The sequence below is a fragment of the Pelophylax lessonae genome (genome assembly GCF_965119305.1).
Source record: "Pelophylax lessonae genome assembly, chromosome: 12".
Taxonomy (NCBI): domain Eukaryota; kingdom Metazoa; phylum Chordata; class Amphibia; order Anura; family Ranidae; genus Pelophylax; species Pelophylax lessonae.
The window spans coordinates 100,985,654-101,011,830 of NC_138779.1; the positions used below are offsets into that span (position 1 = coordinate 100,985,654).

Here is a 26,177-nt window from a genome sequence, read left to right on the forward strand (position 1 = left end):
CTTTAGAGTCATCCTGTCGCATGTTTCAATATTCTCCTTTATATAGATGCAAGCAATGGTCATCACAGTCTGTAGGTGTTCCAAAATAACAAATCAAGGAGAATTCTACAGCACAGTTGTTATTAGACATGCTAATAAGGCAGCAACTGTCCTAATTATGTTTAGTGACGAGTATAAAAAAAAATAACAGTATACAACCCTATGCAAAGGCAAGTACAGAAGGGCACACTGAAAATAGGGCATGACTTCATATATAACTTATACAAGCCCTTAATAGAATGAGATGAAAATATAAAAAGGTCACTGGTTAATACACTGCAATAAAAATAAAAACAACAAATTAAAACAAAAAGGTCTTCTCATATGTATAAAAACATGTTTAAAAAGATAACAGGTTATGTCATGTCACCTGGTTGGTCTACAAACTAGAAAAAAAAATGTCCCTGTAACAAGACACCTTGGGCCAGTTCCATGTGGACTTCTACCATGTCCCTTTCAGCTTTGTATTTACAGTTAAAGTGACCATGTAGGTAAAAAAAAAAAAAAAATTAATCCAAGCCCACTGCTGCATAGCAAGAACTATTGGATATCTGCTTGAGTTCTACTTCACCCCCTTGTTGCTGGGATCCGCTGCTGGAGGCCCATAGCATTTGAGAAAGTTTAAACTTTTACAGAGCTAACAAAGGTCTCCCCCTTATCTTCCATAATGCAGTTGGGTGCCAGAGCAACTGGGCAATCCGGTGCCAAGCCCTGAATTATGGGAGCAAGGGGGTGAGAGTGAGGCAGAGGTAAAAACAGGCACCTTACAGCATATGCTATTCTGTGGTAAGAGGATTTTGTAAATTTAGCTATATAAATTGGGTCCAACAGGACAGACCAATATTATACATTTGTTAATAAGCAAAATTTAACTGGGTTTATTTTATGTACACAGAAGCAAAGTTGAGCTGTTACCCACGGCAACCAGTCAAGTTAATTTGGTCATTTTCAAACTTTTGAAAGGAATATATAATAGGAAGTCCAATTAATCATAGTTGCTATGGACACCTCCTCCACTTTTGCTCCAGTTTTAAATAAACCAGCCCTAGAGGCCAACTTTAACTTTGCTGCCTACACAAGAACAAGTGCCTTCTGTACCCTTCGCTAGATAACATGACAGCCCAGATGAAATAACCAGGACACACATGGAATTAACCAGAAATGTTGCAACATAGCCTTCTACTCTATATAACAGAGTTTCTAAGATTTTTCTTTTAAAAGTAAATGGAATCTTGACAGTTAAACTAAAACAGTTAAAACTATTACTGCCGGTTTAACCAACTGAAACATAAAATGCTCTTAATTCTGTGTGCCCACTTCACAGAGTCAACTTCTACATACACATGCCTTTTTTTTTATAATCAAATAGAAGGTGTTGCCCAAAGCAGCCAAGCAAATAGAATTGCCAGTTTTCTGGGCCAGGTGTGAAATTTTATAAAAGAATCTGGTGGCTCAACACTTCCAATTTTCTTGCTTTTACTTGTCTAGTGTAACCCAATCAGTTAGTGCAATAGTCCCTACGGGAGCTTATAAAATAATTCACAACTCTGTACTATTTTTACTAGGGTTGCATCACCACTAGTAGATATGAAAACATTTCTGACACTTGGCAAGTGCTGGTTTTTCTTTCTTTCACCTTCTTTCTACATTCAGCAGCACGTTCCTTGATTTACCATGGCACGTTCTTCAATTCCTTATTTCTATCAACATTTTTACACCATCACCGCCTAAACTCTTCTTGAGATTCCTTAAAATACATCTATTTACATCCTCCAACGCTCTTTACAACATACCACTTTCATATACAACTTCCAATATTAGCCTTCAAAATACTGCTTTTCAGTTCAACGTAAGCTGTGCCAACTACAACCCAACATCCTTTGCCCTGCAAGGTCCATCTGTAAGTCACATGTCATCCATTTTGAAGTCTATTCACAAGATCACAACTTTCTTCATACAATTTAGAAGCTGGACTGGAGAAGTGTGATCCGGATGGGTTCCCTTTCCTCCTTACAATAGTCAGTGACTTTGCCCATGTTCAATGGGTTATAATGCAAGTCCTCTATGAGGAAATCATATTGGGCCACCTGTCCATTACACTTAGCTGGAGCACTGTTGTCCTGTTTTGTGGCCGGAAAGTGACTTTTGTTTCCATCATGTTTATGGCCAGGCCAGTTCTCATAATGAAGATGGTCTAAAATGCGCTTATTTGGCCTGTCTTTGGCAGTATCAGGACTAGAAGCTCCAACAGAACTCTGATTTGGGATAATTGCTGAGGAGGAGTTTCCATCTTTGTTGGTGAAGGTTTTTTCCTCTTGATGTGGAATGGAAGTGGCTTTGAACTGGCAAGTCTTGGTTTGAGATGTTTTGCTGCTACAGGAATCTTGCATAATGAAGTCCCAAGGATAAGTTTCATCTGAAGAGGAGACATCGCTGCTTGCATCATAGTCATCAGTTAATGATTTGGCTGGAAAAGACAGCAAAACATAATATTTAAGTGTTAATACCAATAGGATTTTTTGCAGGGTACGATCACATTTATTGTAGCCTGTTGGGTATCTATTGTGTCTGCGGCTCTATTTTGGGCATTACTCCTCACTGGTTGGCAGGACAGAAGTGATAGTAAAAACAGATCTTACAGCATTTAGCCAATTGGGTGTATCCACGCATTCTAGACTGATAATTCAGTAAAAGCCAGTGCATGTAGACAGATGCAGCAAAACCCCAGCAAGTGGACTGTGAGGTGACTACGACCATATAGCATCCCACCCACAGTAATATATCGTTCTTAAAATGGAACTTCACTCAACATTGACTATTTTTAATCATTATGCTACTAGCATTAGTAAATGCTAGCAGCATAAGCATGGGAAAGTTTATCATATTTACTTCCCCATGTTGATCAGACCTTGATTTCAATGGCTAGTCATTCCACATGTGACATTACCACCCTGTAACAAAAATTACTCTCACACTGTATTGACTTAAAACAAAGAACTTTATTTGTTAGCAGTCCTTAAAGCAGACCATCAATCTCTCAATCAAAATGGATTATTTTGAGTCCTTATGCTGCTGTCATTAGTAAATAAGTAGATTAAACTTACTTGTTTTTAACTTTTTTTTTTTTTTCTACATTTCTTCAGTTACTTCCTGATTTTAATGCCTAGGCAAATTAGGTCATACATCCCAGGAGTCTTCAGGAGGGGTTTTCTCAGCTAAGCACACCTGCCTAACTGCATGCCTGAGCTAAAGGCAGATGGATTCCAGGAAGTAAATGCTACATGAACCATCTGCCCTTATTCAAGATGGCCATGGCTAGAAATGCTAGGGGATGTTTTGCAAAGTGATTTCTTAGCAAAATAAAGCATGGAGATATAGATGGGTGAGTTTGCTTTGAATATTAGAAATGAAAAAGTGTTTTTGGTTTGTGGTGCTCAGATGCAGTGTAGTTCCAACTTTAACCACTCAAATGGTCAGCAGATGCACAGTATCAAAAGTCCTATCACCATGAAATGCTCAGTCCCCGCAGCCTGACTGCAGCAGGCAAAGATAGAGTCAAACAGGTGTATGATGCATTTGTGCCTAAATCAGCAAAAGGCAAAACAGATTAACTATGATTCACAGCAAGCTAATGCATAATGTGGTTATCTATATATAGGTTTGATGTGGGAACTGCATGAATTACTAACCTGCCTGTGTTCACCTAAAGTTTTCCCTCACATCAGGTTATGCTATATGGTTAAATGAGCATTGAATAAAGCTGTATAGCCAGAGTGGGGGGGGGGGCTGGCTTCGACGAGGCGATCAAATATATCAAAAATTCGGACATGCGGACATTGGAACCGGACCAGGCGAGCGTGATGGAGGAGAGGATTTCAGAGGAAGAGCTTAAGTTGGCCTTGGCGCAGACAAAACCACACAAAGCCCCCGGTCCAGACGGTTTCTCCTTTGTATATTATAAGCAATTTTTTGAGATCCTGAAAGCTCCTCTACTAGCGCATTTGAATTATATTGGGGAGGGAGGAAGTATGCCAATAGATTCTCTACGGGCGTACATCACCCTTATCCACAAAGATGGGAAGGATGTAACGATATGTGGAAGTTACCGTCCAATCTCCTTGCTGAATTTGGATACCAAGTTATTCGCAAGGATGATTGCGAACCGGATTCTGCCATACATACCGAGCCTAATCCATTATGATCAGGTGGGGTTTGTCCCTACAAGAGAGGCGAGGGACAACACCACCCGAGCAGTGGACCTAGTGTACAATGCGCAACGACGGAAAGTGCCAATGATGCTGTTGGCCGTAGACACCGAGAAGGCTTTTGACAGGGTGGCCTGGAACTTTATCAGGGCCACCCTGACGCACATTGGCCTAGGAGAAAGAATGTTGACTTACATTATGGCATTGTATTCTAGGCCCTCGGCGGCGGTCAGGGTAAATGGGTGGAATTCTGACTTCTTTCAGATTAAAAACGGCACTCGCCAGGGATGTCCTCTGTCCCCACTGATTTTTATTCTTGCGCTAGAGCCCCTTTTGTGGAATATACGTCAAAATGCGGAAATAGCGGGACTTAATGTGGCAAAGGGACAACACAAGGTGGCAGCGTATGCAGATGATCTACTATTTTTTGTGACAGAGCCCGAAAAAACACTCCCACAAATACTAGACGCTATTAGTAAATATGGAGAGGTATCCTTTTTCAAAATAAACATATCTAAATCATCGGCATTAAACGTCTCTATGCCTGCAGGAAAATATAAGTACTTGCGGCAATGTTTTCCTTTTCAGTGGAACAATCAATCAATAGAATACCTAGGAATACATATCACTTCAAAACCTTCGGATTTGTTTGAGGTAAATTTCTCCCCACTTCTGAAGATATTGAGGACTGATGTACAGAAATGGCAGACATTGGTATTGTCATGGTTTGGCCGATGTAGTGCTTTAAAAATGAATGTGCTGCCCCGACTTCTGTACGTTATACAAGCTGTGCCAATTACAATACCAATGGCTTTCTTTGTTCAGGTTAAAAGTTTATTTCGAAATTTTATCTGGGCGAAAAAATCTCCCCATATAGGGATGCAGATCTTAACCCTCCCGAAGGCAAAGGGAGGGGTGGGATTGCCTGACCTGTTACGGTACTATAGGGCGGCCCACCTTATGAGGGTGTATGACTGGCACTGCAACCAATCACACAAACAGTGGGCACATATGGAAAGAGAGATTATGAATTCTCCCATACCAGTTGCCCCATGGACTCCCATTCTGAAAACAGACAAAATACTCTCCCATCCGACAATAGGGGCAACGCTACATATAGCAACAAAACTACAAAACCATCAAGCAGTAGCACCCTCGGTCTCACCCTTGACGCCGTTGGTAGGAAACGCCTCTTTTATCCCTGGGAATATCAATGGGAAAATTATAGAGCTAGCCAAGGCGGGTAGAGCACGTCTGAGGGACGTATGGACTCAAGGTGATCCACCAACTACTGAAGAGATAATGACATGGCCCGAAGGGAAGTTGGACATTTTTAGTGCATTCCAAATCAGACACTATTGTAAACAGCTACAAAATAGTGGGTATATCCCAAGGTCATTAACACCATTTGAGTCTTTATGTGAGGGTGGGGAGCGAATTCCGCATGTACTCGCTCCTAGGGGGTATACAGGACCTACACCGTCCGAGGTTTGTGCAGAAATGGGAGAAAGATCTTGCTGTCTCTTTCAATCAACAACAAGTAAATAAAATCCTGAGACTCGCTCATAAAGCATCAATTGCCAGCAGATATCAGGAGATTAGTTATAAAGTATTAACCAGATGGTATAGGGTGCCGAGGATCCTGCACAAAATGGATCGAAAACACTCGGACAAATGTTGGCGATGCGGAGAAGAGGGGGGGACTATGATACATATATTTTGGTCATGCCCAGCAATTGGGGAGTTTTGGAACGAGGTGGCCCGAATAATTGAGGAATTAACAACATTTAAGGTAAGAGAAGATCCGGCATTGTGCCTACTACATTGTACGAGCAATTCTATTAAAAGATATAGAAATTCTATTTTGATACATTTATTGAACGCAGCGAAGGCCTGTATACCAGCTATGTGGGGACAGACTCAGAGCCCAACAGTACGTTTGTGGCTCTCCAAAATAAGGGAGATTCAGAGGATGGAATCATTAACTGCAGCACGGTTAAGTATGGAAGAGCGGCATAGGGTACGATGGCAACCCTGGACGTTGTTCACATGCTCAGAGGAATACTTACAGACAGTAGGATAGGGGGGCGGGCGGGTTGGAGGGGGCGGGAGAGAGGCTATTTTTATTCATTTTTTTTTTTTTTTTTTTTTTTTAATTTTACTGCTTTCAAATTCTTTTTTTTTTTTTTCTCACGGATGAGTTTGGATTTGTGAGGGCTGGCGAAATGGGGGGTTAATTAACGTGTTTCGGTGTGTGGTCTCACGAATTGAGTGAAATGCTCACGGTATATGACATGGGGGGGAGTAGGGAAGGGTTCCACCTCCCCTCCTCTTATGTTTTTGTTGTTTATGTTTGTGTGTTATATTATGTTCCTATCCACGGGTGGGAGAGTACAAACTTCCTTCTCCCTGTCGGGTCGAAGGTCAAAGTGCACTAATGGATATTAAAGAAGGTATAAAGAAGCGTTTTTTTTTTTTTTTTCTTTTTTTTTGTTTGTTGTGCAGAAGGCATAAGGGAATCACATGGTGTGTATCCTCCAAGGAAGGGGTTTTTTTTTTTTTTTTTGTGTTTTATCGTGTGTTTTGATTATTTCTTGCCGGGATGGGGGGAGGCTGGGTGAAGTGGCGATGTAAATGTTATCGATATATTGTAGATAAGTATGTAATGTATTTGAAAACAATAAAATGCTGAGTTGAAAAAAAGAATAAAGCTGTATAAGGTTTTAAAAAATTAGCTAGTAAACCGCTGTTTTTTTTTTGTTTAATCTTCAAGGTGATGTCATAATGTGCTAGTATACGTCACATACTATCACATTATGTAAAACTTCCCTTAGAACAAAGCGCTCCAGCAGTGCACTGCGAAGCCACTTAAATCTTCAGCCGGTCTCCCTTCCGGGTTCGCAGACTCTGGCTGGGAGAGTGGTCGGAGCCACGCTAGTGCCACTCCCGCAGGAGCAGCCGTTTACAGCACAAGACTCTAAAGAAATGGCACGGGTACGCAGTTCCTTCAGAGCGCATGCACCGGTGAGGTCACCGGCTGCATGTACAGTAAATATCACCTAAACAGTGCATGTCTAGGAGATATTTACAGTACCTACAAGTCTGAATATATGCTTACCTATAGGTAAAAAAATATGCATAGGTGTTTCCTCCAACTTTAGGTAGATCACTAAAAAAAGTATTTTTTAAATTACCGTAATCAATTTAATTTTAAAACCCAACAGTAAATGTAACTCTTACTCTTCCCTAATCAACTAAATACTTAAAAAAAAAAAACACACACACATTCCATCTGGTATTGGCAGTTGGGTCTTTGCTACAGGTTTAATGGAATAGCCTTTCCATTGGAGAATTCAGAAACTAGACACATCTGTTAAACTACTGGGGCATGGGGAACAAAGTGGATCACACACCAGTAAATGTTTCTGGCTATTTGGGAAGAATTTAATGCTTTGCTGTTTTGTTGGCTGAACTATTATCTCAAATGGATCCCAGGTACACTTGAGGCAGATCAAGTACACAAGAGGAGTATACAAGAGGAGTACAGGAGTACAGAAGTGCAAAAGGTTTCAAGGTCACAAGTCATTTGTCACTGTATGTATAAAGTTTTAGAATTTCTCATGTTGCGTTATGCCAAAATCAAAGTACCTGTGATAATTTTGCTGCGCTCCGAGGCCTCACTAGCAAGAGTATAGGACAAGTTTATTATTCGCTCCCTCTCCCCTTCTATTGGAGTGGTAAAACCCTCATCTGACAGTCGCCTGAAACCCCCAGGGGATGTGGCAGGGCTGAAATATAAAAACACATTTAAAATAGTTAAGAGGAAATGAAAGCATTGTGCATTATGAAGAGACAATCAATCAAACTCTACACATTAAGTACATGCCCATTATAGGACCAAGACTGAACTCTTTATAAACCGCTAAATACACAGTTGATTTATATGGGACATGTTCTACTTACCAAAGGATATGTATTCCTGTTTAACCAGCCCTGGGATTTACACTGCCCTTCAAGACAACGCAGCCAGTCCACAGGCTGTCTTTCCTCCACTGCTGTCCAAGACTGGTCAATGAAGGAGAAGCAGCAGACTGATGAGTACATCCCTCTGCCCTCCCTCTTCCAGCCTGAATCCAAATTCAGGTATTTATACCAGTTGCAATAAAAATACATTTCATGTTTAATTAATGAATACTTGACTAGGTTTGTTATTTTTCCTCCTATGTAGGAACTTCATTATAAGCCCCTCTCCTTAAAGTAAATATTTATGTGGCTTTCACATTTCAACATAATTGCCTTTACAAATTTTTGTTCTTGTATTAGATATAGTGGCTTAAAGCAGGACTTCACTTGAAAAGCAAATTTCCTCCTCCTCCACTTTTGCAGCTCCCCCCCCCTCCCCAGAAAGCAGGTACCTAGTTCTGACAGGTACCAGCTCCCATGTCCACTCAGATTGCTTAGAAAGCTTCCTCTCCCTGCCCACAACCCACATCACAGGTCCCAGGAGACGGTGGGTCAAATCACAAAGTGCAGCGCAACTCAAGCATGCGCAGTGGGGAGCCAACTCTGAAGCCACAGAGTCATAGCCGGTCCTAAACCATAAACATGGGGGCCCTTAGGACCTAAAAAATTGCGATCATTCCTCAACTTACTCATGTGAGCAGGCTCATTAGCAGATGTCTATGCAGCAAAGCCTATTTGGCTCCTTGTTCTTCCCCTCTTTCTGCCATTCTCAATGCTAAAGCAGATACCAAGACAGATTTGGGCTTTTACACTTGTTCTTTTCAGACATAAATTTAATGAAAGCACATCATTATGAGACATTTTATTGCAAGAATTTAAGAGATTTTGTAACTTTGCCCATTCAATTCTCTTGCAAACCCACGGATACCTTCACCCGGCTTCCCCTCTGTTCCTTTCCCCTGCCAGGAGTCAAACCCAGTGAAAGCTCCACATTGGGGAGGGTTTTGGAGCTTACACAGGGTTTATGGTGTCTTCTACCTTAGATGACAGTGTTTGAGTATGGGGATTGGCCACTCAGGGCTGGGAGTTTCATCCTGGCAATTGGTCACATGCTCCCCATAACTGGAAAGACTAAGTATTTGCGATTGCTTCAACAAAGCAACTAAGGGGTGAGGAGATCTATAGGGGTCTATAGAGGGGCAGTCTTTGGCTAACAGGCAAAGTTAGAGTCTTATATTAACCCCTTCTCACAGCGTTATAAATGTACCAGTACTGCCACAAATATGAGTCTTCCTTATGTGCTCAATCACTGTAATTGCGTTTTCCTAGATACACAGTGATGATTGGGAGCAAGTTGGACAGGCTTTTGATCATGTGATGACCGCAAATAACATCTACCACATGATCTGAAAGCCCAAGAAATGCCTCCCCTTGATTGCTTTTGAAATTACGCTTAAAAGGGTTTAAAAGCAAAGTGACGGAGCCTCCAACTTCTAAAACACAATCAAAAACAATAGCAGTACCTTACAGGTGGAAATTTGAGTTACAAGGACTAAAAAACACACATACATCCTTTTTTGTGATTGGACTAGAGAGCATAAAGCATTACCTTGTACTGGAAGCAGAGGTCTTCATCTTCTCTGCAGTGCTTTGCTGATCAGATTGCAGGGTAGAGTTTGTATTAGCTTCCAATTTCTCCTGCAACAGAAATGTTCAGTATATTATTACAGCTATTGATAAAGGACCAACAATTTACATATTGTGCATTCACATCAGTCCCTGCCCTGAACAGACTTTACCAAAAGTTAAAACACTGAATTACCGAAGAGCTTAAAGTGGACCTAGCATCAGATACTGTATTTTGTCAGATTAAGTGCATGCTAAGTAATGCACATGTGTAACAGTTACTGCATTAGTATTAATATTTAGCAGTACTTTGTATTGATTACTTGTCAAACTATTTGGTTACATTTCAATGTGTCAGTGTGTTTGTGGGATTTATGCACTAATGGGGTCACTCACCTAAATTAGATTTCCACTTTCAGTCCCAGTTCACATATGTGCGATGACAGACATTGCATGTGATTCGGAGTGCACTGCTCTACAAAATCACATGTGATGTCTGTGTGATGCGAATTCCGCCATACAGATTGTATGGCTGAATTTGCATCGTATTCGGACAACTCGCACAGGACCCTTTTTTGGGACTGCACCAGAATCGGATTGCATGGGTGTTCACACCTATGCGATCCGATTCATGTCCGAACTGACAGTTTGCACTGCGATATGCTAACTGATCTGGGGGTGTCAACTTTATATTGACACCCCCAGCAAATCGTATATGGCAGTGTGAACTGCCTACGAGTTGAATGTGATGCGTTGAATGTGATGCGGGAACCTGCAGTGGATTCGCAGGGTTCCCACATAGCATATATGTGAACCGACACTTTAACCACTTGCCTACAGTGCACTTTCACCCCCTTCCTGCCCAGACCGATTTTCAGCTTTCAGCGCTCTCACACTTTGACTGAGAATTACTCAGTCATGCAACACTGTACCCATACAAAAATTGTGTCCTTTTTTTCACACAAATAGAGCTTTCTTTTGATGGTATTTGATCAATACTGGGTTTTTTATTTTTTGTGCTATAAATAAAAAAAGACTGAAAATATCGTGAAAAAACGCATTTTTCTTTGTTTCTGTCATAAAATTTTGCAAATTAGTCATTTTTCTTCACAAATTTTGGCCAAAATTTATACTGCTACTTATCATTGGTAAAAATAACCCAAGTAAGTGTATATTATTTGGTCTTTGGGAAAGTTATAGAGTCCACAAGTTATGGTGCTATTCATTGAAAATTGATCACACCTGATGTACTGAAGGCCTATCTCATTTCTTGAGACACTAAAAGGTCAGGAAAGTACAAATACCCCCCAAATGACCCCTTTTTGGAAAGTAGACATTCCAAGGTATTTAATAAGGGGCATGATGAGTTTTTTGAAGTTGTAATTTTTTCCCACAATGCTTTGCAAAATGAAGATTTTTTTTTTTTTTTATTTTTATTTTTTTACAAATTGCCGTATTAACAGGTTATTTCTCTCACACAGCACATGTATACTTGCAACTACACCCCAAAACACATTCTACTACTCTGCCTGAGTATGGCGATACCACATGTGTGAGACTTTTTCACAGCCTGGCCACATACAGAGGCCTAACATCCGAGTAGCAGCGTCCGGCATTCTAGGAGCACAAATTACACATATCATTTCCTGACAACCTATCGCACTTTTGAAGGCCCTGGAGCACCAGGACAATGGAAACCCCCATAAAATGACCCCATTTTGGAAAGCAAACAGCCCAACGTATAATTTTTGAGGCATAATGAGTCTTTTGAATATGTCATTTTTTTGCACAAGTTTTTGGAAAATGTGGAAAGAAAATGAAAACACATTTTTTTTACACAAAGCTGTCCATTTATGCAATATTTCTAACACATCGCATGTACATAGCAAAACTTGCATACATTCTGCTATTCCTCCTGAGTATGGCGATACCACATGTGTAACACTTTTTCACAGCCTGGCCACATACATAGGCCTCACATCCAAGTAGCGCTTTACACAAAGTTGTCCATTTATCCACTTTAAGACTGGGCCTATTTTTGACACTTGGTGTTTACAAGCTAAAATATTTTTTTTTGCTAGAAAACTACTTTGAACCCCCAAACATTATATTTTTTTTTTTAGCAGAGACCCTAGAGAATAAAATGGAGATCGTTGCAATATTTTTTATCACACCATATTTGCGCAGCAGTCTTCCAAATGCGATTTTTTTGAAAAAAATTCACTTTTTTTAACTAAAAAATAAGAAAACAGTAAATTTAGCCCAATTTTTTTCCATAATATGAAAGATAATGTTACGCCGAGTAATTAGATACCAAACATGTCATGCTTCAAAATTGCGCATGCTCACAGAATGGCGCCAAACATTGGTACTTAAAAATCCCCATAGGCAACATTTTAAAAATTTCTGCAGGTTACTAGCTTAGAGTTACAGAGGAGGTCTAGGGCTCAAATTATTGCACTCGCTCTAACGATCGCGGCGATACCTCACATGTATGGTTTGAACACCGTTTACATATGTGGGCGGGACTTGCGTATGCGTTTGCTTCTGCGCGCGAGCTAACGGGGATAGGGCGCTTTAATTTTTTTTTTTTTCCTATTTATTTTATTTATTATTTTTTTATTTTTACACAGTTTAAAAAAAAAAAATGTTTTGATCATTTTTATTCCTATTACAAGGAATGTAAACATCCCTTGTAATAGAAATAGGCATGACGGGTCCTCTTTATTGTGAGATCTGGGGTCAAAAAGACCTCACACCTCGCAACTACACTAAAAAAGAAAAAAAAAAAAAAAAATTGTTGAAAGAGGGAAAAAAAAAAGCAAAAAAAAAAAGCGGCCCTTTAAACTGGTTGCTAGGCAACGTCTTTTGACGTAGCTCCGGTGTTCCGTGAAAAATCCATACCCGTGAGAAAACCATACCCTCGTCACTTCCGGTTCCGCTACGGAGGGTATGGATTTCTCACGGTAGTTAAACTTGCGGCGCTTACATTAAAACAGCTTATCTGCAACATCAGTCATCTCCGCTCTTCGCCCTGTCACTGCCCTCATCTCCGGTAATAAATATAAAAGCGGATCACGGAGCCGCGATCGCCGTCACATTTACATCACATACACCCGTCACCGCTTTTATATTTATTACCGGAGATGAGGGCAGTGACAGGGCGAAGAGCGGAGATGATTTACGTTTCACATGAGCTGTTTTAATGTAAGCGCCGCAAGTTTTACATTAGACACAGTGCCGTGAGAATTTCATGCCCACCGAGCATGCGCACTTGTCTAATTCTTTAATGTTCAATCACGTATCCGGGGCTCTGAGCATGCGCACTGCTGCGCTGCTCAGCTGTTTCAGCCCGGAAGTGACGAGGGTATGGTTTCTCCAAGGGGTATGGTTTTTTAACGTTACACCGGTCCTCCAAGACCATAGAGTTGAGTGAGGGCCATCTTGCCCTCACTCGACTTCCTGTCTCTGAGGATCCGGGACCGGATAGTTTTCCCCGCTGGCGGTGGGTCCGGTAAGCTGGGAAAACGTCTGGGACGCGGCAGGAGGGGGGGGGCACCTCTTCCCCTGCACCGTAAGGGTAATTCCGCGGCGAATCCGCCACTGGGACCACCCTTATCTGAAAGCCGACCGCCCGCCGTTTCAAAAAATACCGGGGTTATGGGGGCTATCTGCTGCCATAACCCCAGTATTTAGCTTTTAATGGCCGACGCATATAGTCGTTAGGCGGTCAGTAAGTGATTGCATGTATATGGCAAACAGGTGACGATGACTGACGGGGTGACAGGTGACGATGACTGATGGGGTGACAGGTGACGATGATTGATGAGGTGACAGGTGACGATGATTGATGAGGTGACAGGTGACGATGATTGATGGGGTGACAGGTGGCGATGATTGATGGGGTGACAGGCGACGATGATTGATGGGGTGACAGGTGACGATGATTGATGGGGTGACAGGTGACGATGATTGATGGGGTGACAGATGACAGTCACTGACGGGGTGACATGTGACGATGATTGATGGGGTGACAAGTGACGATCACTGATGGGGTGTCAAGTGACGATGACTGATGGGGTGACAGGTGACGATGACTGATGGGGTGACAGGTGACGGTGATTGATGGGGTGACAGGTGACGGGCGATGGTCACTGATGGGTGACAGGCGATGGTGCACGGCGGTACTGATGGCAGTCTCTGGTGACCGGTGAACTTTAGGCTAATGTTCACATGTGAGCGTAGCGATCACGGTCAGAATCACTGCGATTCTGCCCGTGATCCAGAAATCATTGCAAATTGCGGGGCGCCTGTGCGTTGCCCGTGATTTGCAATAGCACCCCAAATGCTGTGCGATGTTGCTGCGATTTCCGCCTGCCGAATCGCGGTAACATTGCGCAAACAACGCATGACGCTCCAAAGAAACTCTTGTACCTTTTTTGGGCGTCATGTGATGTTTGCGCGATGTTACCGCGATTCGGCAGGCGGAAATGGCAGCAACATCGCACAGCGTTTGGGGTGCTATTGCAAATCAAGGGCAACGCACAGGCGTCCCGCGATTTGCAATGATTTCCGGATTGCGGGCAGAATCGCAGTGATTCTGCCTGCGATCGCTGCGCTCACATGTGAACGTTATGGGTGTCAATTTCTGGGCACTGATGAGGTGACTGTTGGGTGACAGGTGACATTGGGGGGGGCTGAGGACAGTGTGGGGACCTTTATTAGTGTGATTTTTACTTTGTGACATGTGTACAGAGCAGTAACTCACTATTTCTAGCTCTTCTCCCCTCATACTGGAAACTGTATGAGGAGAGAAGAGCTAGTAACAGTCAGTTACTGCTCTTTGTTTACATTTTCTGATCGGCTGTGAATGGATTCACAGCCGATCACATAGTAAACAGTCACTGTCAGTGACTGTTTACTACCGCCGGTGACAGCTGTGTTCCTACGGAACACAGTGCCACCGACATGACCGCGCTGCGCGCTCCCGATCGCGCATGCGCGGTCATCTAGTGGGCGCCTTCATTGTGATCGGCTGTGTCATTGGAACACAGCCGATCACGTGGGAAACAGCCACGCCCATTGGCTGTTTCCCCCCTGCCGGTGACGGGGGGTGTCCCGGGGACACCCTGACACCGGCAGTGCAGGGCGGCGCGCACGCGATCGCGCGCCTGCCCTGCTTAAAGTGCCGCCGTCATATGACGGCGGCCCAGGATAATGGTCGCTCCGCTCTGCCGTCATATGACGGCGGGCGGGCGGCAAGCGGTTAAGAGAACACCTACTTTTTATTTGTTACATGTTCTCAAAACAATACAAATAAAAATTGTTCCTTACATTTTACTTGTGCTTTTCTGAAAATTCCAAAACTGAAGTTTTCCTTTGTTGTGTAGAGGAGGTTCTCCATTAACCCTGCCTATACTTTGCTTGCAGATCTCATTATCATTTGTAAACTAGATTTGGACACTCTCCTAACAAATGGCTAACGAAGATCTAGAAGTTGGCTTCTGCATTATCTGTTAATAAGGAAAACCTCGGTGTGTCCCATTTTGTCACTGGGGACAAATTGAGTTTCCTTTCATTTAGAACTCAAATTAAGACCTAGCTTTTAATAAATGCACACTTAAACTAATTTTTTTCTGCTTTAAATGATGGCCAACACTGTTCAAGATTATATTTGTCAAGAATTACTCACCCTTTCCTTGTCATGGTTGCCATCTGGTATATCTTTTTTCATTTGCATGCAGGTGGCAGTGACAATCTTACTGGTTGTTCTCAGTGGAGCTGTCCTCTTAACCACTGGAGAAATCTCATGACTTGTTACAGAGGCGACGCTTTCTCCCTGAGGTTCCATCACAACACAATATGTTGGGTCCTCCTGTGCCATGTCAAGGGATGACCCTCTTATGTTATTACTTCCTTGCTTTCCATGCTGTTGAGAGGGCACAGTGCTGGGGTAGAATGAGGCTGTCACTCTCACCAGTGCCGGCTTTCTCTGTTCTGAGGTCTTCTCTGCTTGCTGAGAATTTGTTCCAGTTGGGAATGTGTCCGAGGACGAAGACCTCAGCTGCAAGAAGGTTGAGCAATTAGCAGTGATCTGTACAGTCAATTTGGTTTTAAGACAACAAAGCTCATTAAATACATCTGTAAATTGTGGATACTCCCTAACAGTAAAAACGATGCACTGTTTTACATACACAGCTTTTGAATCTTGACCAACAAAAGGCCCAGTTATCAGGACTTCTGATGAGATTAGACCCCTTTTTCCCCTGAAAGGTATTGCATGGTTTCTTTCATTGATACAGAACTAAGGTGCTAAGAACTAAGGTGGCGGGGTGAGCTGGAACCCAAGTTTGGAATGTGCTTAAAAATTTGTAAGAAGCTCGCTGGTGTGCAATGACCAAAAACCTGGTACCTGGGTAAAGGCTTCAAGCAAAGAAGATGGGAGCACCACAGTATAAGTCCAGAAGCAGTTTATTAGTTTGCAAATGTGCAAAGAGCAGCCAATGCATTTTAGACGTACAAACAGGTTATTTTCATCAGGGCTTGGAAAGAATCTGGATTAACTACAAAAAATTCCTGGGGAAAACTATAGAAATAACACTGAGACTGTGCCTATTGCTGGTTCATCAGCCCAGGTAGGCTAATAATGTAATGCAACGTGAAGTTGAATTGTTTTAGTTTTCCATATTTTAGTTAGACAATATAGTTATGGTTACCACGTGATAAACATATTGCATGGTACTTGAGAGCTATGCATGTTAAATAATTTTGTATTAAAAAAACAAACATGGCAGGGTCAGCGATGGGCAAGAAAGAATGCAACATTGACAATGGCTCACTTTCAGGCCTCACCAGTCAGTTTACGGAGATTGAGGTGTACATATTTTTTGTAGCATTCATTGCAGTCAAAGGCAAATTAGTAGGGCTTATTTTTACTTACCCGTCCACTAACTGAACCTGCTGTGGACCTCTGAGAATTTTGGCGTTGTGCAGTCACACCAGGTTTAGGCTTTTCATGGATCTGAGCTTCTTGATGCCTACGCATTCGCTCCAGCTGCTCCTCAGCACTCATTCTCTGTTTCCGGACTGTGCCCATTTCTGGCAAATTAGGAGGGGAAGCCTGAAGAGAACAAGATTGATAAATGCTAACTGAAAATAAAATACAAATTTCTCTTATCTAGGTGGCAAGAATTTGATCTGAACTTTTCACTTGTTATGATGTCATGAATAATGTTGGAATGTGTGCAGTGATCAAGGTCTCCCAGTCGTATGTGTAAAAAAAAAAAAAAAAAATTATTATATCTATCTATCTATCTATCTATCTATCTATCTATCTATCTATCTATCTATCTATCTATCTATCTATCTATCTATCTATCTATCTATCTATCTATCTATCTATCTATCTATCTATCTATCTATCTATCTATCTATCTATCTATCTATCTATCTATCTATCTATCTGTACACACACATACATACACACACGGTGTATCATAAAAAGGGAGCACACCCCCTCACATTTTTGTAAATATTTTATTATATCTTTTCATGTGACAACACTGAAGAAATTACACTTTGCTACAATGTAAAGTAGTGAGTGTACAGCTTGTATAACAGTGTAAATTTGCTGTTTCCTCAAAATAACTCAACACACAGCCATTAATGTCTAAACACACCTCCAATACGACCACTGCCTTGCTAAAGAAACTGAGGGTAAAAGGTGACAGACTGGCCAAGCATGTCTCCAGACCTAAACCCCAATTGAGCATTTGTGGGACATCCTCCAACGGAAGGTGGAGGAGCGCGAGGTCTTTAACAACCACCAGCTTCGTGATGTTGTCATGGAGGAGTGGAAGAGGACTCCAGTGCCAACCTGTGAAGCTCAGATGAACTCCATGCCCAAGAGGGTTAAGGCAGTGCTGGAAAATAATGGTGTCCACACAAAATATTGACACTTTGGGCCCAACTTGGACATTTCCACTTGGGGTGTACGCACTTTTGTTGCCAGTAGTTTAGACATTAATGGCTGTGTGTTGAGTTATTTTGAGGGAACAGCAAATTTACAGTTATACAAGCTGTGCATTCACTACTTTACATTGTAGCAAAGTGTCATTTCTTCAGTGTGGTCACATGAAAAGATATAATAAAATATTTACAAAAATGTGAGGGGTGTACTCACTTTTTTCAGGCCCTACTTCCCGTTGAAAATCGGTCAGCCAGGAAACTGGAACCAACTGGCACCTTACCTGGCTGCTATCTTTTCCAAACACACATAGTAGCTAATCCACCCTGTCTCTTGCAGCTTATCTTATGGATTAAAAAATAAATAAATAAATAAATGGACTCTTCCACCATTTGTGACAGAACCTATGCCTTGGCTACTATGAGTTACTGCACATCAACATTTTAATCTGCAGTTTCATGCATACCTACCTTTGTTTCAAAGGTAATTTTATGACTTGCAGGTATGGACACTGGGGAAGATACCTGCATGGGGCGAGCATCTATGACATCTTTACTTGGCAATGCAGCATCTTTAAAAAAAATAAAAATTTGGATTAAAATGGACTCCATATTTCTGCAAAAAAAAAAATATAAAGTACAATGCACTAATGTATTTAAGGACATGTATCTTCTAGTGTATGCACACAATACATCATATCCATTACACACATACTATGCAACTGTAAACAATGTGGCAAGGACATACAAGTTTAGGTTCAAAGTTCAATTAAACTTACAGCTTAAATCCACTAAATACATTCAATACAGGTGCATCAAAACAAAAAGGTGTTTAAAAGTCTGTTGGTTTTGCTTAGAGAGTCCGTCCTCTAATAGCATGCCGCAGAAGGCCCCACCTTCTCTGTGGGGAAGCAGTCGTCTCTCTACATACTGCAGGTCTAACATACCCTCAGCTGAGTAAGAGGTAGAGCTCGCCAATCTGCAATTCACATGCTCTCCCGCTAGCTTTGATTTAGTAGGGTGCATGTCAGACATATGCACAGTGATTGTTTCCACACAGAGAGCAAGGGTCCTTTTCCACAGCTAACCCAGTTCGAATTCTATGTCGTCTTTGCAGCTGGCTTTTAATTTTCACTGGCTACAGTCTGGCTCTGTTTCAGCATCTCATCTCAGCACTGCCCGCAGTCAGCAGCATCCACTTCCACCAGCTTTGTAACATCATCAGGCGACAGATGCGGCTTCCCCTGTGAAGCAGCTGTCAGTCCTGGGCGCCCCAGCTATCTCTACCTCCCTGGCGTCCCCAGGCGACCGCATCACAGCACATAGATCCACAAATCCATTGGGCCGATATACAACCCCTTCTGGAGTGTTGCTGTGCATACATCCCACCAGATAGCCCAGCTGGTCTTCTTGGCACATCCTGGAATTACCCAGTCACTCATGCAGCCTATACAGCGAGATAATCCACTTGGGTTGGCAACGCTCTAGATGGCTACCCCTTGCCTCTGTATGCCTTATTCTGTTCAATAAATATGTTTTTATCCATCAAGGATTGGTATCATAACTGCTTTGGTACAATGCTTTTTTCCCTTTTTTTGTTCTTTTTTTCTCTACAGCATGCAGTCAGAGGACTGGCTTTTTTACTCAGGATGTGGCTGCTTTCTAAGGAACACAAACTTTAAGACTTTACACACCTGTTTTGATGCAACTGAAATGTAGTGGATTTAAAGCGGAGTTCCAGCCATTTACTCACCTGTCCAGCGATGCGGCCGCCCGAAGCCTCGATCCTCTCCCTCGGCGCCGGCATCACTGCTGTGGGCACCCGGCTGTTACAGTTTGCGGCTTCACAGGCGGGTACCCACTGCGCATGCGCGAGTCGCGCTGCGCGCCGTGATTGGTCGGCAATCTTCTGGGACCTCTGACGTGTCCCAGAAGATTGCAGGGAGGGAGGGGGAGAGGAGAACTTCCGCTCAGGGCGCCGCGGCGCTCCGAGCGGAAGTGGGAGCGGGTACCTGTCAAAACTAGGTACCCGCTCCCCCCCCCCCAAAAAAAATGACATGCCAAATGTGGCATGTCGGGGGGGTCAGGACTCCCTAAAGCGGAAGTTCCACTTTTGGGTGGAACTCCGCTTTAAGCTGAAAGTTCGGTTGGACTTTAATTCTTTATATGCGATTACACTAGTGCAAACTCACAACTTGGATACTTGGATAATGAAACAATTTCCAAATGTTTAGCTCAATATCAGTTAGCAGGAGGGCTTGCTTTTTTTTTTTTTTTTTTTTTTTTTTTTTTTTTTTTAATTCCTGGGATGCAGATTTTGCTTCAGAAACTACAAAAATCAACCAAGGCTAATTGGGTCAGAGAAGAGAGGACCTCTACTACCTAAAATAGAGGGGTTTGTCTTTTTATAGGATATAAAATGTAATGATCCTCTTATTTCCAGTTAGGTGTAGGATCACCCAAAATTACTCACCACTAGATGTGCTTGATTGTGGTGCTGTGTGGTTTTCCTGCTGTTCACTGAGGTGATCTTCATTCTGATATTCAATGTTGCCATAGAATATAAAAAAAAAAAAAAAAAAAAAAACACAAAGAAATGATATATAACAGTGGAAAATATCAACATTTATTCAGCTATTTTTTATTCATATAGGAACTGCTCATACATGAAAACGTCTAAAAATAAATACCATATCAAACTATTTAGGTAACACACACCTCAGGACAACCTAACTTTTAGCTTAATACTTCATGGAGTACAAGTACAGACCCACCCATAGTAATAAAAGGGGAGCGCAGCTCACATGTATTGCAAGCAGGCCAGCCCAGGATAGATTTGAAGGCAGTGCAGAATAGGGCAGGCCACAAAGTAAAAAGGCATTTACTCACAGGTAATCTAGTAATGGTCTACAAAGTAAAATATCTTTAAAAGGCGCAGTTAATTATTAATTCACCATTTTCCAAAACTTTATATTATATATATATATATATATATATATATATATATATATATATATATATATATATATATATATATATATATTTATATATTTATATATATATATATATATATATAGATTGGTTCCTATGTTGTAGAAGTGGTGTCCTTTTTATTATCTTCAGCTTGCTGCCAGAATGAGAACAGGAGAAAGTATCCTCTGCACCATTTCCAGTTATTGTATATTCTGTAAGCTTCTCAATGCCACAAATACTTTTCAAAAGGTGACATTTCCAGGTTTTACACATCAGACTACAGTATTTTAGACAAACTCACCTGGTCACTTGAAGGTACTCTATTCAGCTCCTCTGTTCCCTCACTGGCTGTAGGATGATTCTTAGGGAGAGGAGGTCTTGGTGGGAGAACATCAATGTCCTTTAAGAGGCCAGAACAAAATTAATAAAAAGGTATCTTGTCTGATGAAGGTCAAACAAAACTACCTGCATATTTTTTAGTGTGGTATATTTAGGTTTACATGCAAACAGTTTTACTCGGAGAAAAAAAAAAGTGTTAGCTTAAATTCCATTGTGCAACAAATGGTCCTACAGCTGTAGATAGAATGCCCTAGAAGGCAGAAGGTACTAGATTTTCATAGTTAAAGTATAACTAAAGGCAAAAAATTTTTCAATTTTGGAAAAGGAAAGGGAGAGGAATTCAAACCCCTGTCACGTTTTTATTGCTGTCTGTGTCCCCAATAAGGAGGTTCACTCCATTTGTCCTGTTTACTGTCATCACCGAACGTGAGAGAAAACTAACATTTAGAACAGGACTACTAGGCAGTGGTGTATTTAGGTTTTGTGCTGCCCTAGGCCGGGCTAAACTCGTGCACCCCCTAATTTAACTACGACCCACCCCTTCCTGTGAAGGCCACACCCTTTTATGTTTCAGACCCGCCCTGTCATCTGTAAACCCCACCCCTTCCTCATTAGGCTCCACCTTTTCCTCTTAGAGCTCCATCTCTTCCTCTCTGTACCTTAAAAGTGGGTACAAAGTGCCTACTTGTATATTTTGTGGTTTTGTATGGGTACGTCATTTTGGGGAGCGTTCCTGGGGGCCCCCGTTAGGCAGCGAGGATGCCAATCAAGAGAGAAATAAAGGAGGATGCCAATCCACAGGGCCGGTGGCTGCAATTGCCGCCGGGCCCCCGCGATCGCTCCACACTGAGAGAGAAGAGCGGTCCGCTGTTGTACACGCGGCAGACTGTTGTTCTCTCTGAAATGATCACAGAGCGCCTGTGATCCTCCTATTTAGGATCACATGTATCTGTGGTCATTTCACAAGTTCCCCCCCCCATACAGTTAGAAAACACCCCCTAGGCTCACATTTAGCCCCTTGATCACCCCTGGGTTAACCCCTTCCCTGCCAGTGTCATTATTACAGTAACAGTGCATATTTTTTGCACTGATTACTGTAGTAATGTCACTGGTCCCCCCAAAAGTGTCAAAAATGTCAGTTAGAGGTCCGATCTGTCCGCTGCAGTCCCGCTAAAAATCGCAATTGCCGCCATTACTAGTAAAAAAAAAAATGAAATAAATGAAAATGACATTTCTCCTAGTTTGTAGACGCGATAACTTTTGCGCAAACCAATCAAAATACGCTTATTGGGATTTTCTTTTTTTTTAACAAAAATATGTAGCAGAAAACAAATTGGCCTAAAAGGATAAAAAAAAAATTAGATTTTTTTTAATTTTAATAACAAAATTAATAAAAATTGCAGAGGTGATCAAATACCACCAAAAGAAAGCTCTATTTGTGGGAAAAAAGTACATCAATTTTTTTAGGGTACAGCGTCGCACGACCACGCAATTGTCCGTTAAAGTAATGCAGTCCTGAATTGCAAAAAATGGCCTGGTCAATAAGGGGGAAAATCTTCCAGTCCAGAAGTGGTTAAAGCTTGGAGCACTTTGCAGTACATGAACTTTTACTGCCTGTGAACTGTTAAATGCATTTGCATTGATTTCAGCATGCATGGAGCACTTTGTACACGCTGAAACCAATGCAAACTCTTTTACCAGTTCACATGCAGTGAAAGTTCATGTACTGCAAAGTGCTCCATATTTGTTAAAAATATATTTACTGCAAAAATGTAATGGAATTATTAATTTATAATTGTAGCAATAGCAGTGGGTGGTAACCTAAAATCGTGATTCCTACCTGCTGTCAGATGTCCTGACCTGGTTGGGGGTTCCCTTTTCCTCCTCTCTCTCCTCCTCCTCGACATAGATAGACCCTGCCCTGTGGAGAGGTTAGTCCCTCTTACATGCCGCGCGGAGGGTGGGTAGGTGGTATCCGCCCCCACCCACTCATTGAAGTGCATCCCGTCTGGCCACTCACTGCCGCTCTATGGGGGCAACAGTCCCTCCCTGCCTGGCAAGTATGTACGCCCCTCAGGGCTGGGACAAGGCCATCCAGATTCCAGCGCCCTGGGCAAACTGCGCCCCCCCATGTGTATTCACAGTTCACATCTCGGTGTTAGTGTGACACTCGCTGGGAGTGAAGGCAGCTTCTCTTGTCTCCAGTCATGTAATATGTCACATGATAAGACAGTCTGCCCTCACTCTATAGTGGCACTGTGCTGAGACTGAGGCATTGCACGCAGTTCCGGGGAGTTTGCAGTGTGGCCCCATTCACTTGAACAGGTTGCCTTCAGCAGATGGTAGTGCATGCTGAAAGTGACGGCGGTATAATTCCTGCCACTGCTGCAAATCAAAATATTACAGCAGTGGCATCTGTAAACCTCTAGCTGCTGCCTCTAGCAGGAGTGATAGGGAGCTGTATTATGAGGCTCAGCAGCATGTTTTATTGCCCGCCAACCGCAAGTATAAATGAGCCCATGACTAGGTTCACACTGTTACAGGTGGTTGCATGTGCGGGACAGTGTGTAAATGGCACCAATTCCCGCACCCACAACCACCTGCAGGAAAAATTCCCTGCTCTTTTACAGATGCCCAAGGCTGCCATTTACTCTTATTGGCACCCCCACACATCTGAAAATGCAGCACATTTTTTGGTGCGGGAAATTGCATGGTGCTTTTGCACCATGCGATTTCCCTGCGGCTGCGTTTTCCTAAAGGTGCAGGGACCTGTTTCCTGTAGGTACAGTAGTCTATTTAAATGAATTGGCTGCTGTGCCTGCGCAAATGTGAGTCACAGCAAACACATTAGTGTGAACATGACATAAAAGTCACCTAAAAGGAAAATACATACAGCAAAGTGACTCCAACATATTGTACTTACTAGCACAAAGTCACTTTATAAAATACCTCTGCTGAGTACTTCCCTAATTATCAATAATATACACAGTGCTCAGGTGAAAACAGCAGAATATCACTGCATTGTACCTGTAATTCTCAGTGTTCTTGGGTTTAATCTGGGCATCTTCTATCTGCTTCTGTCCCCATCTGAGTGTCAGCCTGCCCTCCACCTGCATTGCTTTAGTATCCTTAGCTCTGCCATGAGTCCCGACATTTTCTTCATCTTCTGCCGGCCTCTATCCCCGCCCACTGGCCCGCCCACCACGTATAGCACTTCCCTAGACCATAAACTACAGGTCTGATAGGAGGTGGGCGGGGACAGAAGATGCAGAAAACTTCGGGACTCAACCTGGACACAGAGCTAAGAATTCTAAAGCAATGCTGGTGGTGGGCGGGCTGACGATCGGGGACAGAAGCAGAGAGAAGATGCTGACACTAAACCCGAGCCCTAAGCATACAAAAGGCTTGCAGGTGGTGCTCGCATTATCAGCACTTCACCTCCGCTGCGCCCTCCCTCCCGCCCACCCCCTGGCGACGCCCCTTCACTAAAAGCTGGAGAGTGGAGACTGTGTGTGTGGGAGGAGGCGGTGACAGGCAGGCAAGGACCAGGAGAGCAGACAATGAGGTGGGACTCGGCACGCAAAGTGACAGGAGCACTGCAGGCGAGCCTCACAGAGCGGATCGTTTTTTTTTTTTTTTTTTTTTTTTTATGCGGGGACGGCGGCTTTTTTGCCGCCCCCCCACAAAGTGCCGCCCTAGGCCTAGGCCTAGTCGGCCTAGGCCAAAATACAGCAGTGCTACTAGGAAACCTTTTCAATAGAATAATTCATTCTGGCTACAACCAAGGATTCCAATGTTGGCTATGAGACATACATGAAGGGAAATCTCCCCAACAGGACACAAATGGCAAAAAACAAAACTGGCAAGGATCTATACCCCACCCTTACTGTATGTGAAAGTAAAAAGTTTTGCCATTAATTCTAATGTAAGCATGGTCAGATTGGACCTTCATGAAGGAGATTAAAAACTAATCAAGTCGGACTAGTGATATTTCTTAAAAAAAACAAAAAAAAAAAAACAGTAAGTGCTTCTTTTGGGGCTACTAAATGTAGGAGGTGAAAATGCTACCTGGGATAAAAAGTTTCATGCAATTTGGGTCCTCTAACATGAGGGGCTCCACCAAGCCATGAAATGGGAGAGGTAATGCCTGATCTTTCAAGGTAGTAGGAATGATGATGGTAGCTAGAAGATTACAATATTTCATACACTTAGGGATTCTTTATCTATACGAGGTTTCCTTAGGGATTCTTTATCTATAGGAGGTTTCCTTACTTTTCAGCATTGAGGATTGTTACTATGATCTTACCTTTGTTTCCTGACAACTACATTTTAAACCTTTGCGTGTGTGTGTGTGTAGGTTCTAGGGGTGGTATAGCAATAAATACAAAGAATATTATGGGAAGGTATTCGAACAGTAACTATACTTTTACAGTAAATCGTAGTACAGCTAATATTAAATCCAGCATTTAACACCTTCAGAAATTGTACTTTTGACCACCCACACAATCATACCATACCACACCAAACCCTCCAATTCGAAGGGATGGATTTAGAAATCAAGCTGTAAGCTGCACCTGAAAGACAGGCATTACTTGATAATGCTTCTCTAAATCTAACATGCTGATCGCTTCAGCAGTCTGGCTTCTTTTTCAAATAAGAAATTATTTTACTAAATTGATGGAGGTAAACCCTGAAGGGCCAACACAACAGCACAATCCTCAATTCACCCACCCCCCAACAAAAAAAAAAACAAAACTAGGTTAATCTTAAAAGGGGAATTTCAACATATATTTTGTACAACAATATTAAGGGTGTCGCAACTATAATTTTTGTAATGTATTGTTACAAAGAAAAGGACAGATGAAATGAAAACTATGGAGGGCCCATGTATTATCCAAACCCTTAAGAAACCCCCTAGCTTGCAGCTTCATAGGTAAAAACCTCACGACCAGAAAAGTCACTTTGTTGTTAGTGTGTACAAAAATAACTCTATAATAAGGGAAGCATTTCAGCAGTTTAAACATTGAAGGAAAACAACCCCTTGGGGAAAAGGAGAGGCTGTAGCCT

The 26,177-nt window shown here is 42.3% G+C and overlaps 1 protein-coding gene across 1 annotated transcript in view; it reads right to left on the reverse strand.

The window, feature by feature from the left end:
• Positions 1–1,370: 1,370 nt before the first annotated feature.
• LOC309568645 (pleckstrin homology domain-containing family A member 7-like) overlaps positions 1,371–26,177 on the reverse strand; it is a 130,583-nt gene continuing 105,776 nt past the window's right edge. The window contains exons 17-24 of the mRNA XM_082274375.1: positions 21,073–21,171; positions 20,272–20,335; positions 18,270–18,370; positions 16,774–16,953; positions 15,526–15,897; positions 9,817–9,905; positions 7,893–8,032; positions 1,371–2,506 (exon numbers count right to left, since the gene is read on the reverse strand). Of these exons, the coding sequence (XP_082130501.1) occupies positions 2,001–2,506; positions 7,893–8,032; positions 9,817–9,905; positions 15,526–15,897; positions 16,774–16,953; positions 18,270–18,370; positions 20,272–20,335; positions 21,073–21,171 (1,551 nt within the window). The 3' untranslated portion in view covers positions 1,371–2,000. The remainder of the gene's footprint in view (positions 2,507–7,892; positions 8,033–9,816; positions 9,906–15,525; positions 15,898–16,773; positions 16,954–18,269; positions 18,371–20,271; positions 20,336–21,072; positions 21,172–26,177) is intronic.